We start from the raw sequence: 17,500 nt of genomic DNA on the forward strand, positions 1-17,500 counted from the left end.
TCATGCCAGTCCTTATGCTTTGTTCGCTGGAAGAGGGCACACTCTGAACAGAGAGCTGTCCAAGACTACGAGCCACCATGGCCACGGCTCGGAACTTGCTTCGTGTCCCAGTGCCGGGACTGTTAGCATTTTGTCGGTTGAGCCGGTCTTCTGTGGTGCGGCTCACTCCACCGCGGTGGTCCGTGCAAACAAGTGAAACCTGCATCTTAGATCACTATCCAGCGATAAAAAGTTTTCTTTAAATACTTCTGTAGTTTGTGAAGGTATTTGGTTCTAAAAGGTGGATTTGTCCCTGAGGCAAGTATGACGCGCCTTCTGTTGGTATAAATCTCTTTCAAATTGAAAAATGGACTGACACACTCAAAACAGTAACCCAGAGTGCAGCTAAAAAAACTATGAAAAGCATGGATAAAATAAATTAAAAAAAAAACATTTTTTTTTTCAGTTGAAGGCTTCCTTAATTCCTTAATGAGTCCTCTTTTGTCTTTTAATCAGATGCTCTTGAGAAGCTGATGAGTAGATTTAGAATCTGTCAGTTTCCCTTCAAGAGAGAGATGTGATCTGGAGTTTAAGGATGGCAATGTAAAGATCCAAACAAGGAACTTCTCCACTTCGGGCAAGTCAGGAATGTCCTCACATCTGCTGAATCTACCTTGACAGTCCGACTGGCTGCTGGAAGTTCATTATCCCGTTTGACCTCATTGTCACCTGCCTCACTGTCGCCTTGATTCAACCTGCATATAGCCGCCTTGTGCCGAGCGTGCTGCAGCACGGTGCACATAGGCAATGCATGGGAGAGGAAAGAAAGAGGGGGAGGAGTGAATACAGTGGGAGGGAAATGAAGAGAGCGACGAGGAGAAAGAGTCAAGGCAGCATGAGAGTGCAAGGCATTGCAATCTGTTGTGTTGACAAGAGTTCCTTTAAAAAAGGGAGCAGTGTTTTTGAAAACATTTTTTTGTGCAAATGTTACTCTGCTCTGGGCTAATACCCTGTACTGTTCAAACAAAAGGTTCACCCTGGTCTGCCCCATCAGGTCTGTCACCAGGGACAGTCGAACTGCACATAAAATATTCATTATGTAACTTTATCAGTAACAATTTACGCATAAATAAAGCAGGAGGGTGACACACAGAAGTGACCCTCTGTTGGACCATGGTCGTTGCGTGACAAAATATCAAAATTTATAGTGTGCTGTGAAATACATATATTGGTTGAAAAAAAAATCAGGCAAAATAAAAATTATTTAAAAAAAAATTAATACAGAGAAGCATTATATAATCTCATTTTTATCCCATTCCATGTTTTCTTTCACTTTTCACATTTTCAATATTTGTGTAAAACCTTAAACCAGGGGTGTCAACCTCATTTTGTTTGCTTTCCAAATAAATAAATAAACAAAAATACATAGTTACAATATACAAATACACATTTACCTATATCTCGTTCCAAATCATTTTGTTGCAACTTCAACAATAAAAAGCAACAATATTTTATTTTTTGGTCGCCGGATTCGCTCAGTCTCAAAATTATAATTATGAGAGAGAGTGAGAGTTTACTGTTGAAAGCGATCAACCAGGTAATCTCGGCTGGGAGAAATATTAAAATGTAAAATAAAATTAGAATTAATTTTAGTGTCGGGTTAGATTCAACTTACTTTTGAGTGTGTCTGCATCGTAATCCAAGTTCATCTAAATTTGTTTGTTATGAAACGAGCGTGTTGCCGTGCAAAAAAGTGCCACCCCCTTTGTCCGTCTTGCTCTCGCTCCCCCCTTCGAAATCCGTATAATTTTAGTCCTATTAAACTGAATTAGAAGAAATACAATATTTTTTCCTATCCAATATCCTGTTTTTTCAAAAGTTTGGAACAATTATTATTTTTAGTTCATTTCAATAGGAAACGTTCGTACGAGTTACGAGAATATCGACATACGAGCTCAGTCCTGGAACGAATGAAGCTCATATTTTGAGGTACCACTGTAATTACTGTAAAACTAACTATGAATAAAAATGAACACAATGGGTTTTCTTTTGTTACATTTTGCGTACAGCTTCCTTTTTTCAGGACATCAATTTGAGAAATCAATCATGCCATACCATAATGAACCACCGGAGAACATGTCCAGTATAGAAGAGGAGCTAAATCACTGATTAATGCCAGCCCCCATCCCCTGCCATGCAAGCGGCAAGCAAAAATAAGGATGCCCATTTAATTGACGGGTCGTTTAGAAGGCACTCTGAACACAGAGGGAGCATTGTCATGACTAGTCATCCTTGAGCACTATCGCAGTGTTATCTCTAAAAATAGGAACTGGCTCTTTGAATCAGTTTTACAACAGTCAGCGCAGTCCCTTTGCAAAGAGCACCCAAGGCATTACAATGACCCAGCAAACACAGAGTTGGGACCCATATGGGTATACTTTGGACTGGTTTGGCATTGGCTTAGAGCAGGGGTGGGCAAATAATTCCAACTATGGTCTTCAAGTGCACCTAACCAGTCTGTTTTCCACGTCTCCCTCCTACAATACACCTGAATCAAATAATCAGGATTGTTGTCAGGCTTCAAGACAGCTTGCTAATGAGTTGATCCTTTGATTCATGTGTCTTCAAGTTGAATTTAAATAGTGTTTAGTAAAATTGAAACCTCAACCTTTGTTTTAATAATATTAATGACCAGTGGGACAATGGTGAACAAATCCATCTCAGTTTTGAGATCGACGGTTAAATCACCAGTGGGTTCCGGGCTTCCGGTGGGGAGTTTTCTTGTTTTTGTCAGCCAACCCTTTTAAACTGTCAGTTTTTATTTTTATTTGTATTTTTTTTACATATTAGACATGAAAAATCAATGAATGATTGTTCTTTAATGTATTGCTTTAGTTTTCAGCAAATATTTTGGTGTAAGTAAATCTTTGCTTTATGTGTTGTTTCATTTTGTGTGCTCAAGTAATTTAATTAATATTTTTTACGGATTTACTCCGAGAGAAGGAGAAGTTCAACGCTGTACAGTTTGAAAAAAATCAAAACAGGTATTTCATTTTGTATTCACATTTAGTTATGTTTTGAAGGTTAAACCTTTCCCAAATGGATGTGCAGTTGGAATAAATGCCATTGCTAGGGCAAATATTTGGTTTTACATCTCCTGAAATTATTGGAAAATACTTTAAATGTTTGTATTCCAACTCCTTGAATTAAGGCATTAAATATTATTATGTATATACCTAGCCAATGACTAGTGATCAGTACAGGGTATAACATGTTTCCTTTTCAAAACATCATATCTTCAGCACATCCTGATAAGGACAAAATCAAAAGAAAATGCAAAAATTAAATGAATGACTTTTTGGCTTGTCTCCACTCAATTTGCCACTGCAAAACAGTCTATTCGCATGATAGATTTGGCACAGGCTTTACGCTGAATGCCATCCCTGACACAACACACAGAAGCGAGAATCAAAACCGCCAACCATTATAGCATCGGGGCGCTCTGACCACTTAACCATCAGCCGGGCAAAATGTATGAAGAGAATGACACATTTTTTTCCTTTAACTACATGTTCATCTATATTATGTACTTCTCTTGCTTCACTTATTACCGAACTCCCTGAGCTTATCTTGTGTCTGTGTGATTTGTGAGAAAGCTTCAGTAGAGGTATTAGGGCAGGACGTTAAGTGTAGCAGAAGGTGATTACCACTGCAGCTCGTACTCTGGATTAAAACCCTTTCATGTGTGAGCGTCTGCCAGCTGTCCATCTGAAGATTTAAATTATACTTTCTTACATCATAATTGTAGGGCATTACTCAGGATTTGAGGAAACCCGGCAAGATGGATCTCTGGGGTAGGCAAAAAGTGTATGCGTGTGTGAAAGGACAGGCTCAGTGGGTTAAATGAAAGTGACATAAAGTCAGAAAGACTGACAGCATTGAGTGATGGATGTTCTAATGTACCCTGAAGTGCCAGATAAACCCTCCTAATATCTGCCAGGTTAATAACTTCCGCAAAAAGAAAATATACATGGACAATTTGATGATAATTCTTTCTTTGGACCTAAAATTACTTTAAAAATCCCCACAAATATTTTTATCCTAAGCACTGCACTATAATTTACAAATGAAATGATCCTGTTTCTTTTATTGCAGGAATTGACGAGTTGAAAACATGATTGTCCTCATTTGGGTCTACACAATCAGTCTGGGTATTCTGTCATTAATGGACTGACTTGGGTGTCTAATTCGATAGAAACGTATGTAACTTCTCTGGGTAGGTCAAACAACATTCATTCTTTCATTTATCCTTCATAACTTCATAACAAGTTTCTTTATGCTAGTCCTGGACATTTTTTTTGGAACCATTCAGGCCAGGAAGGCTAGCGAGGGACTGTGCGGATTGGCTTGCAAGAGTGATTCTGCATATTTACAACTTCCGCCTCAGTCTGCAGAAGGTCCTAACCTTTTGTGGGCTTCCTGTGTATGGTTCCAGTTTTATCTAGGTCGGCATTGTCTTTTCCTGTGTCTATCCTTGCTACTGCTACAAACTGAATTTCCTGAAATAATTTTAAAAAAAACTAATCTTATCTATCCCAGATGATGTTGGGCAAGAGGCAGGTTAGCTAGGTTGCTACCCGATCACATAGTCAAACACATCGCATCGACTTGAGTGGTTAGCATGTCAACCTCACAGCTCTGGGGTCCTGGGTTCAAATCCAGTTCGGCCCACCTGTGTGGAGTTTGCATGTTCTCCTCTGTGTGGGTTTGGTGTGGACCAAAGAGGACAGATCTGAAAAAGCCTCAAGGGCACACTGTTTGGTCCAGACCAAACCTAAAAGGTCTCAATGCGCAAGTGTTCTCAGATAATTTAATTAATTAGTTTTGAGATTAATTTGTTTTGCTCGAGATTAACTCTTGTTCTCGGATTAAACAGTCTAGAGCAGTGTTTCCCCGACCTTTTTTGAGCTGCAGCACACTTGTTGCATTGAAAGAAATCTCAAGGCACACCAAGAGGTGAAAATCTCTCTTGGCTGATGTTAAAATAATGAATGCAATGTTTTTTTAACCTTATTTAAATTTTGATTCTTTCTCCCAATATTATGCAAAAGGTAGTATAACTTAAATCTTGTAATATCACAACATTTTTTCTTCCCAATATTATTTCAACCACCTAAAATTACGAGAAAAGGTGTTTTATGCTCCCACAAACTTAACGTCGACAAAACCAAAGAGCTTCTGGTTTACTTGACATAAGTAAAAATAAGCAACAAAATGACTTTAATCTCACAATATCACAATTTGAATTTTGTTATAGTAAAATCTAGGAATTAATATTCCAATTTTAACCTCATAATAATTGAATTTTAATCTCTTAATATTGAGATTCCTCCTTGTAATTCCCCGCGGCACACCAGAGCATCACTCACGGCACCCCAGCGTGCCGCGGCACACTGGTTGGGAAACACTGGTCTAGAGCACAACAATAGGATGTAAAATATAGAAATATAGATTGAATGTGAGCGAGATTTATCAAACTCACTGTAACTTTTGACCTTTGCTGTTAAAAAGTCTAGAAATCAGAGATAGACACAGAATCAAACAATTTTAAACAATGAAAGCCAATTAATTTGTATTTATTACTGCATCTATATTCCATTGTATCCATTGTATTCAGTGAAATATTATAGTTTTATATATAAATGTAACACAATTTCCTTTAATGCATGTCTCAACAAATCGGACCTGCCGTATAATTTTATTTTTCTTGAGATCAAATTAAATGTGTTGTAGAGCTGGTCCGAAGGCATATATTGCTTATACTGCAAATGCTGTACTCAAAGTCAAAGCTTTGATAGAGAGGGGGCATGCCAGTCAATAACAGTAGGTGCCCTTTTCCTTTCTATTGGGCATTTTACTTCCTAAAATACCAATGAACAAATACATACTAGTATTTTGTTTAACTCTGTTTATAATGTGATTTTTTTAATTTGAAGAAAAAAACATTCTTAAGATGTGTAGTGTTTAAGGATGCAACAACAAAACATTAAAATCAATTATGGAATTTGGTACCAACCAATTTGTATTTTTGATTCTTGTTGGCAATTATTTGTGAGAGTACGAAAATGACTCAAGCGCATGATAGGTGGCGGAATAAGAGGTACACATTCTTGTACAGTAGGTAGCAGTATCAGCCTAATTGTTTATTCTAATCTGTCAATAATCAAAATGTGGAAATGCTATCTGTCCTGTTTGAATAAACTTTGAATTCTTAATCATGTAACCTGTTGTCACCTGATGACCTAATCAAGATGCAAGCAAGTTGTTGCAAGTGTATTAGTTATAATGTGTTGATGATCTGTAGATCAGTGTTCGGCAAATGCACTTTTTTCATTAAGTTTAGTTCTTTTGTTCATTATTGGTGCTACACTATTGGTTTAAATAAAAACTGGTACATTTTTGTTTAAAGAATTAATATGGGTAATTGACAATCAATATCAGCACAAAACCAGCAGTTTTTAAATATGAATTAACATGATTTGGCCTGGGATACTTTTTTTTATGCACTCAAGACACTAAAGTTTTAACAAAAACATATTTTTGTAGGAAGAAGCCACTGCTTTTGGGTTGGTTTTTAGTCAATCGTGCCTAAAACAACTTTGATTATTACAATTAATAAATTGTGAAGATAAAAAGGCAAAAAGTGATTTTGACAAAGCTCCAAATTTTGGTATACGTAACATCAAATTTGTCCCAAAATGGCAGCACCAATGAGCAGTGTCATTATCTGTTCAAACATTAATATATCCGTTATCATGATTATAAAAAAGTGTGATGTACATGTTACATTTTAGATTATTTGAGTAACCATTTTAACATAGTCATTTTACTGAACCCAGTTGCTTTTAAAGCTATATTTATATGAAATAGCTTATTAAAAGACCTAGAAGCAAATCATTATTTTGTGTTAGTTTAACAATACCTACAAATTGTTTATATTTTTTCCATTCCCAAAGCCTCATTGCCATGAAAAAAGACTGAGTGGCATTTTTTTTTTTTTTGCTCGAGTAAATCTGGGAACCCCTGATACGAAGCAAGAGACACATGCAGGACACATCTGTAAGCAGCTATCTCCTCGATTTCTAATTCTCCAGAGAGCATGTGAGATGGCCTTGCAGACGCGTGCAGCAGAGCTCAGGATATGACACATCTAGGAGAGCAAGAGAGCTCAGATATGCAAAAAGAGGACAGGGAAGCCCTCAGTAATTATGTAATGCAGTTATGTAAGATGAAGCATGCCTTTTGGCACTGTGTTTTATCATATCACATTTTAACAAACTGGCGGCCCAGAGGAACGAGTGTTTCGCGTGTCGGCCTCACAGTTCTGAGGTCGAGCGTTTGATCCCCGATGGCTAAGTGGAGTTTGCACGTTCTCCCAAGGGTTGCGTGGGATTTCTCCGGGTACTCCGGTTTCCCCCCCACACCCCAAAAACATGCATGGTACGCTGATTGAACACTTTAAATTGCCCTTAGGTATGTGTGTGAACTTGACAGATGTATAAAAGCACACACATACAATCGTGTATGAACACAAATCCCAATACATTCCGAACAGTGATGAGTCGACTTACGGGTCACTGTTTATTAGACTCACCTGATGTTGTTTTGGAATGATTTGAGTTATCAGGAAAAATGTGAGCTATTTGTGTCAAATGTCAATTCCTACAAACAGTATCTTGACAGATGGGCATTTTTTTCCAAAAGTGTGCTTGCTTCAAGCTACAGTAAAGGCAAGCACATTACTTTGTATAAATTGACACTTCCAAACGTGATGGGACATTTCGTCGACGGACATTTAGTCGCCGGACGCTTTGTACCCAGTCGGTTCGTCGAACGGGGGCTTAGTCGCCAGACAGTTCATTGAACAGACATATTGTCGCCGGACAATTTGTCGCCGGACTCGCAAACGATTGTTTTTAAAATAAAAGGCATAAAATAAAATTATTTTATTAAAATATTTATCTAAAAGAAGACGAAGGAAATTCACATTCTTCGCCGTGTTCTTTTTTTTCTTTGCTTAGTATTTCCATAGGTATCGTTTATACAGACTAGATTTCCGATGCGCATTGTGAGAAAACGCAGCTAGACGTCGTCGCTGACAATTCGTCGCCGGACTCGCGAACGATTGTTTTGAAAATACAATTATTTTATTAGAAATTTTCTTAAAAAGAAGACAAAGGAAATTCACATTCTTCGACGTCTTCGATCTTTTTTTTGCTTCGTATTCCCATAGGCATCTTGTATGCGTGTTGTGAGGCAACGGAAACATGCCCATTCGCTCCTATTAATAGTCAATAGAATTTGAAAGGACAATAGATTGCTTGATTTAAAACCAAACGTGTGCGTCTATATCAAAGTCAGAGATGCAGTATTTTTGGCATACTTCATAACAAATATAAGCATCCAGTCAGAATCGTAGCGACATCAATTCACGATTAAAAACCAAACAGCTAATAGTAATTTGGTAGAGTCATCAGTGGCCCGAGAACTCGTCTGTTGCAAGATGTCTCCCCATTTGTTATGAAGAATCAACATGACATCTGAGTTGTTATGTCACGTTGATTCTTTTTGGAGTCTTTCCAAATGTGGAGTGCTCAATGTAGGAACCTTTTCGTGCATAGTGTGTTTAGAGACGAGCACATTTAGCACTTGCACACATCTAAATGTTAATGTGATTGTGTTGTTGAGCAAGATTTTGCTGTTTTATTTTCTTTAATAAAGAATATGTGAATTTCCTTTGTCTTCTTTAATAGTGGTTAAGGTTAAGCAAACTGTCTGGCGACGAATTGTCGCTCAACTAAGTGTCCGGTCGACGAAGTCTCCGGTCGACGAAGTGTCTGCTCGACGAAGCGTCTGTCGACGAATTGTCCGGGTACCCTTTCAAACATCAACAAATAATACCAAAAGTGTTGCATGGTGTACAGTCATGGCCAAAAGTTTTCAGAATGACATGAATATTAAATTTTCACAAAGTCTGTTCCCTCTGGGTTGAGAAGCATTTCACAAGCAAGCATCAAAAGCTTTTATTGAGAACTACATGCAATACGTCAATATTTTCAGTTTTAACCCTTATTTTTATAGACCTTTGCAATTCTCCCAGGAATGCTGTCGATCAAATTTTGAACCAAATCCTGACTGATGACCATCCATTCTTGCATAATCGATGCTTGGAGTTTGTTAGAATTTGTGGGTTTTTTGATTGTCCACCCGGCCCTTGAGGATTGACGAAAAGTTCTCAATAGTATTGAGATCTGGAGATTTCCCTAGCCAAGGGCCCAAAATCTTAATGTGTTGTTCCATAAGCCATTTTGTTATGACCTTTGTTTTTTGGCAAGATGCTCCATCATGCAGGAAAAGGCATTCTTCTTCACCGAATTGCCCCTGCGTGGTTGTAAGAGAGGTTCAATTGAAAGCAAACAGGCACCAGGGGATCAAGTGCAGCAAGCAGCAGGACCGTCTCCTGAAGTTGTTTCAGCAATGGGATCAGGCCACCACCAGTACAGAGCTTGATAAATAAAAATGGCAGCAGGCAGGTGTGAGTGCATCTGCACACTCAGTAAGGCAAAGAGTTTTGGACGAAGTCCTAGTGTTAAGGAGGGCAGCAAAGAAGGGGACACACTGATATTCTGCAGAGGTTACAAGGAGTGGACTGCTGAGGACTGGCTTAAAGTTATTTTCTCCGATGACTCCCCTTTCCAATTGTTTGGGGTATCTGGAAGAAGGCTTGTCCGGGTAAGATGAGGTGAGCGCGACCATCAGTCTTGTCTCATGCCAACAGTGAAGCATCCTGAGCCTAATCATAAATACGGTTACATTTCGGTTAAGGGAGTGGGCTTTCTGCATAAAAACACAGTGATGAACAAAGAATGGTCCCTGAATGTCCCCCAGGAGCAACTTCTCCCAACCATCCATGGCAATTTGGTGATGACGAAAGCCTTTTGCAGCATGATAGAGCACCTTTCCATAAAGCAAAGGTCATAAAAAAAATGTCTTAAGGAAGATTTTGGGCCCCTGGCCAAGAAACTCCAGATCTTGATCCCATTGGGAACTTGTGGTCAATCCACAAGAGGTGGGTGGACAATCAAAAGCGCATAAATTCTGACAAACTCCAAGGATTGATTATGCAAAAATGGATGGCCATCAGTTGGGATTTGGTTCGGAAGTTGATCAACAGCATACCAGGGAGAATTGCAGAGGTCTTAAAAAAGAAGTGTCAACACTGCAAATATTGACTTATTGAATGTAATTCTCAGTAACCTTGCTTTAAGAGAATATGAAATATGATGTTAAAAAATATTTTTGTTTTTATGTTGTGCAATAAAGATAAGACAGCTCCCTTCTTTTCCAAGATGGCGCCGTTCAAGCGGAAGCCAGTGGGAGTAGCTCTGTACACTCTTATGTTTTTCATGTTTTACAGCCCATCTTATCATTATAATTTTATTTATGAAATTAAGTGCATAAATAGTTATCTCTTTAGACGCTTGTTTTAGTCACTGACATTATTCCTCCTGACCCTTGTGAGGATAATCGGTTCAGAAAATAAATGAATGATTGAAAGATTATTTCACTTACAGTACATCTATAATAGTGGTTAAAACATATTTTTTTTGCCTTAGTGTTTTTATTATATTAACAGTCAGTTGTTGGCACCAAAGTATTTGGGAATGACAGTCTAGTGCAGGATGGGCAAACACATACGGCCCTTAGGCTTTTTAATCCGGCCCGCCGACGATGTCCAAATAGTTTACCCCAACCCCCACCCCTCCCCTCAAGATGGCGTCGTCAACCAGGAGCCAGTAGCAGTAGCTCTGTACACTCTTATTTGTTTTTTGTGTTTTACAGCCCTTCTCTCTTTTTTAAAATTACATTTTAATATTTCGTAATACATTCCTTTCAACTTTATTTTGTACCTTATACTTGTCTCTTTATTAATGAGTGATGAGTATGTTAATACTTTAGTACTTTTTTTCTGTTTATGTTTCATATGTATTGTTAACGGATGCAGTTTTTATATGCATCGTACCCCCGGGCCGAAAAGTTTGCACCCCCTGGTCTAGTGCTACGTTTACCCCAGAATCGTACCATAAGTGGAATATCGGCCCTGTCCTATGAAGAGTGGGACCTTCTTCTATACTGCATGTGTGAAATTATAGAAAGCCGGAGTGATTTGTTTGTTGGGGTGAATGTGAGTTAAAGGAATTATTGTGGCCCTTAACCTCAACTGTTGGAGAGTGTACCCAAAAAGCACTTGTCAAACCTCTGCTAATATAGGTCGACCTCACCTAAGAAACTTACAGACCGCTTTACTTGTTGGGGCCTTGGACATTTTCCCAACTGGATCACTAGATGCTTGAATGAAACATGACTGCCCTCTCGTGGACCAAAGCTGCTCATGAAAGAAAACTGGCAAAATGCAACCCACAGATTACTTGTTCTATTGTGATGTCCTTATATCATTTCATAGAATATATTAATTAAAGTCACATTCAGAAAACAAAGCATTCAAATAATCTATAATTGGGAATTTTAGAAAAAGTCCCGGTTTTTAAACTTTGTGGCAGATACACAAACTACTCTATTTTCGGAATGTTTTGAAGGGAATACAAAAGCAAACAGCCCCTGTTGCATCTGAAAGTGAGGGTGGAGGCGGGGCAAATAGAGCTAACCCGGGAGAAGAAAGGTATAAAAATGTCAAACAAAATTTAAATTAAGTATATAGTGCAAGGTTAGATTATGTGTTTATGCTACATTACGAGGGCTTTGCCGTGTACATAGCCACCCCTCGCCCTCCTCTCCTTGTCCTGAACAGGGAGGAATTGTTCTGATGAATCATAGCTATGGTATGGGTGGAGCCGAATGGGGTTCATTACCATCTCCATTAGTGGAAGTAACTCTGAAGATCTATAATTTACTCTCCTTATATCTTAAAAAGGAGACGCACAACTTCCCGTCTGGCTCCGGCAAGTCAAGCTGTCTGACTGTACTTAACCATAAAGAACATGATATCTTATCTCACATAAATTGTGCTTGAAGTGCTTAAATCGTGCAAAGTCTGATAATAATTGTAAAGTGCTTAATCTTTGACTTCTAGCAAGAAACCGTAATTTTTGCTTTGGAAATACCAGCTTTTTTGGGAAGATTTAATCATTTGTGCCAAAAACGGAAAATCTTTTCAGAATTTGTAGTGGTTCTAAAGTAAGTTTTGTTTATTTATTTAATTTACAAAAAAATATTATTTAGCTTGTAGCCTACTTGATTTGGATATTTTTTTTGCCTGAAATACTGCTATTCATTGAGTAATTTAGGGGGGACAATTGTTTATGTAGCAGGCAACCGATAGGTGCTCATGAACAGACAAATGTAATTAAAAAAAGTGTTTCCATTTGAAATGAAAAACAAATGATTATTAGATGTTTTACCTTACTAAGAAAAAAAGTTTAAAATAAAGTTTCATATGTATAAAAAACTGAATATTTAGGGCTTTTGATCCAGTTCTTATAATCCAATTAAAAAAAAATCAAATTATTATATCTAAAATGGTCTGTCCAGCCCACATGAAATCAAGTGCATGTTATTACCAACCCGAGTTTGAAACCCTTGCCCTAGCAGGAGGTCCAGACACTTGGGGAGTCATAAAGTAACGGAAAGATTGCATTCGACTAGGCAAGATCTCAATCTTTTCCAGGTTTTGATCCTATCATGACATAGATATGTATACCTCCGTTTGAGCGGCACCTCTATTTGAACGGCACTGCGGGGGAAAGTTTGAAAAATAGAGCGACATGCCGGTGAAAAATAGGTTTTATGGGATTCATACCGTTGTCACTTTAGAGATACCACCAAGAAACAAGTGAAGAAGCTCCAGATTGACGTGGCCGAGATTTCGGAAAGCTGCACCAATTTCATACTGGCACACGACGTCTACTGGAACGCCCCCTTCAAAACCAAAGTCCGACAGTTCTACGAGAACTGGATGTTGCACGGCGAGAAAAACTACACCAAATCTGTCCGGCAACATGCGTGCACCATCAACGAAAGTATATTTGAAATGGATTGTCGATGCTTTGGAACAGCTACCGAAGGAGCTAATCATCAAGTCGTTCAGGGGATGCGGACTGGCCAACGCTCTCGACGACTCGAAGGTCAGACGGCCCGATTCAGACTGGTTTGCAACCTCCCTAGCAAGCGCCACCCAATGCTGGCAACGATGGACATGAACTCACTCAGAAACTCAACACTGATGCGGAACATGATGTGAATGACGAGGACAGCTACAACAGCAACGTGTCACTTGATTTTCACTAGTGAATTTGTAATTACAGACGCTCCCCTACTTACGAACTAGTTAGGTTCCGAGCGCTTGTTCATAAGTTGAAATTGTTCAAATTGAAGTTTATTCAGTGCTATATTTTGTATTATAATTTATGTTTAAGGCCTATATAAGTATATTGAAGGTTTACGTGGCCGGTCTACTTGCCGAAAGACATTTAGCCTACTGACGTCTGTCCGAATGCCAACTCGCCGACGGGAATCTGGCCGAACGTAGAATTAGGCGAACGACTACTTAGCCGACCGACTATCCAGCCAAAGAACATTTTGCCGACGCGCTCGCCCCGCCCCCACAGATACAACGCTAAGGAAAATCTATTTTGACGTCTATGAATGAAATTCTAAAAAAAAAACGTATCTTGCATTAAACGTGAAACGTTCCTGTCACTGCTCGCTCGGCGCACTGCCATCTTAGCGAGGTCGGGGCAACATTTTTTTTCGCCAGACGTGAGTAGCCTTGATTTTGAAATAAAACAAAATTGGCCATGGCCACCTGGCATGGTCGAATCACTAAATTTTGACCGTATTTGAGGCGAAATATTCGATCGAAATTTTTGTCGTAAGACAAAAATGTGGTATGGCGGAGCGGTCGTATCACAAGGTTCGACTGTACTATAATGACAGAATAAAAACGGTATTTATAACAGTAGATACTGTAATTTACACCAGCATAGAAAACGTTGAGATTAATCTTTGAATTAAGGTTCTCAGCAAATCATTTTGAATACATATTTCCTAAATTCATGGGAAATTATTTAAAATTAAAATTTTGTTCTTATTTGAATCAGCAGAACACTTCCACCTGATAGAAAAATAATTTTACTGCAATAGGGTCCAGTACCGGGTTAAAAGTGCACTTTTTACCGGGAAATCGAGGAACCTGAGCTCGGTTAAAGTCTCTAAAAATCACATTTTAGTGCATTTTGGTGTTTTTCGCCATTGAGGTCCATGGTTGTCTTTTACCGGGAAATCACTACCCTGGGCTCGGTTTAAGCTTCCAAAGAGCTCAAGTATCTGTATTTATTCATTAAATTCCGTTTTCCATGTGATTTTACCACATTATAGATATTATAAATATATAAAATGTCGTTTGGTCGGCGGACGTTTGGTCAGCGGACATTTGGTTGACGGACGCTCATCACTTTCAATTTAAAGACTGCTTCCTTTCGTTGGATAATAATGTTCTTAATGTTGAAAGTATATTTGAAAATAAATTTTCACCTTAAATTCAGTTTTTTTTCTTACATTTCAATCCCCATGTTTGATAAATTACATTGCGTGTCCAAATGCTCCTGGCCTGTTCCCTCTGTCAAATTTTAGTATCCATTCTGGCACGCAACTCAAAAAGTTTCCTCAACCCTGGTATAGACAAACTTGCATCTTTTATACTATTATTGTCCCAAATTAAACACATTATCAATAAGCTGCCTTGACAGCGGTAGACGTCCGATTCATGTTGACTGAGGTGCAGATGCTATTTCTGTTATTAGAGCTCCATCTAGTGGATATATAACCCAACAGTCAACATGAATCGTCAAAAAGAAAAATCCTCAAAGTCAACATTATCCCATAGCAAGATCGGTACCCAGACGTCCGGCTGCCATTGACAGAGGTAGACGTCCGATTATTGCAGGGCAAAGGGGAATGAATGAGGTCATTGATTTTTACTATAATTTGGACAACGTCAGCGGGCGGGATTACAAAGCTAATGGGCTGTATGTGGCCCGCGAACCGTAGTTTGAAAAACATATACACACACATGCCAATAATACGTAATTCATTGATAATTTTGAGAGCGAGCGAATGCGGCGACAAATAACATGTACACACACGCCAATAATACGCAACTTATTGATAATTTTATATTATAATAATCAGATATTAATGCTCTGACATTTAGAAACTCTCTCTCCCTCCCTCTCTCTCCCTTTCATGATTATAATTTTGAGAGCGAGCGAATACGGCGACGAATAACAAAAGGTCTGGTCACGGGTAAGACGGGGGCACCTTATGTAAGATGTCGGCACCCTAAGTAAGATGCCGGCGCCCTAAGTAAGATGGTGATACCCTGAGCGAGCAATGACAGGTTTTGTAACCCTGCAAACTGATCTTTATCCACTGGACACTGATCGTCTGAAAATTACGTGATTGGGACGTATTTCGTATCATGTTATTGAAGGCATACCTAATTAGTATTAATGCATTTTCACTATTTGAGGTTGGGCCTGGTCCCTAATCATTGAATAGCAGGCATCCACTACATTTATTCATTCATCATCTGATACTGCACAGGAATTGTTGGAGCCTATCCCAGCTGACTTCAGGCGAAGGGCAGACAACACCCAAGACTGGCCACCAGTCACTCGTGGGGCACACAGAGACAGACAACTATTCGCTCTCACTATCATACATCCACTGAGCGGGAATCGATCCCACGCTTGTCTGCACCAAAATCATACAAGTGAACCACTACAACATCAGCTGTTGCATCCACATACGAAAGTTAAAAAATAATAATTAAAAAACTAACTCACTATGCTGAACATGAACCTTCCAAGTTCCAGTGAGTATGTCCACTGAAAACAACAACAGAAGAGTTTTCTACAAAAGTCACCATTCCACACGCCTTTTTGGGGTTGTGGTGGTGAATGGCGTACATCAATCCAATTAGGAGACGCCCTTGAACAGAGCCTACTATGACCCTTATGTGGGATGTATAACTCCTACACACATGAAATTGGGCCAATGTGCAACTGACCAATCACAACCAGCAAGCATATAAACCTGACTGTAACTCAAAATAATAAAAAATCCATCATCTACTCTCAAAGAGATATGTAGACCAAAACATTTTGCCTTTTCTAAGCACGCTCTTTGCTTGTTCTGAATCCTGCTTTCTTACCTGTATTTCATGCCCGTCTGATAAGACACACACTCCTCCAGGGTCAGTCCATTCATCTTCAGAAAGTCCTCCATGTTCTTTATTTGTGCAGCAACCCTTTGTTCCCGCAGGCGTTGCAGCTCGGCCTGGTCGGCGAGCCTGGTCGGGCGCTGGTTGAGCCCTTGGTCCGAGTGGTAGCGGTGGATCCCGCTCCGTATGCTCTCGCTGTATGTCATGGACAACATCTTCCCACTGCTGCTGCTGTTGCTCTTGCGAACGCCGCTGCTCGGCGCTGACGGTTTGGGAATCTGCACGTTTTCAGCAGGACAGTGACCAGACTTGAGCGTGCTGGGAATCCCCTGAGGGCTACTGGCATAGCCTCCCGTAAACATGCTGACCCCACCCTCCTACTTTTACCTCCTTGACAAATTATGAAGTCACACAGATGGAGCTATTGGGTCACTTCCTTTAAATAGCAGCTGCTCTCATTAGAAAGGCACTTTCGTCCACGGGACTGTACAATGGCCATGCATCTTGTAATCAACACGACCTGAACCCTCCCACCTGCCTCCCCCTCCTCTGACAGGTGCGCCATGGGAAGCGTGACACTGATAGGCAGCATTCAGGTGCTCAAGAAACAAGACACATGCTATCCAAGCATTCTATACATGCGACAAGGGAAATGATGAACACAATCCAACTCAGAGTGGACAGCAAAAGAGAAAAGCATTAAGTTATTTGAATGAACAAAGATCTAGGCCAACTGTATCCAAAATTATGGTCACACTTGTTCAGCTCTATCTCACTAGACATATAACTTGCCAATAGAAAAGTTTCCATTCTGAACTCCAATCTTAATCTGTTATTTAACAAATGATTTTTTGAAATCTACAAGGAGAAACCAACACCGAAAATAAATCATTGTAAGATGAGTATCATCCATACTTACATGAATGAATATTACATAATGAACAAATACTTGATACATTGTCAATTGACAGTTTAAAAAAAAGGATGTGATAATGAGCTTTAAATGACTGAGGGGCCATGGTGTAAAACAGCAGAAAATTGTTTTGTAAATTTTACACCATACAGTAAACATGCAACGTCACTGTCTGTCCTGGAAATAGAAGTTCTGTAATAAGAAATCATAACGTTTAAGCGCATTAGGATGTGTCATACATAATGGAATAACTGCCATTTAATTCATGTGAGCAAATTTAAGAAGGGAATTTGAAATCTAGGCATCAT

General features: G+C 39.2%; 1 protein-coding gene across 2 annotated transcripts in view; it reads right to left on the reverse strand.

Annotated features, from left to right (window-relative positions):
* Nucleotides 1-17,500, reverse strand: part of kcnab2a (potassium voltage-gated channel subfamily A regulatory beta subunit 2a) — a 93,143-nt gene that overhangs the window by 41,440 nt on the left and 34,203 nt on the right. Inside the window, exon 3 of one of the 2 annotated variants that reach the window (XM_077727197.1) lies at nt 1-763. This exon is cut by the window's left edge and continues 7 nt beyond it. The exons of the other annotated variant lie outside the window; for it this stretch is intronic. Coding sequence (XP_077583323.1) covers nt 1-205 — 205 coding nt within the window. The 5' untranslated portion in view covers nt 206-763. The remainder of the gene's footprint in view (nt 764-17,500) is intronic. 2 annotated transcript variants of the gene reach the window in all.

This window comes from Stigmatopora nigra, chromosome 10 (genome assembly GCF_051989575.1).
Source record: "Stigmatopora nigra isolate UIUO_SnigA chromosome 10, RoL_Snig_1.1, whole genome shotgun sequence".
Taxonomy (NCBI): Eukaryota; Metazoa; Chordata; class Actinopteri; order Syngnathiformes; family Syngnathidae; genus Stigmatopora; species Stigmatopora nigra.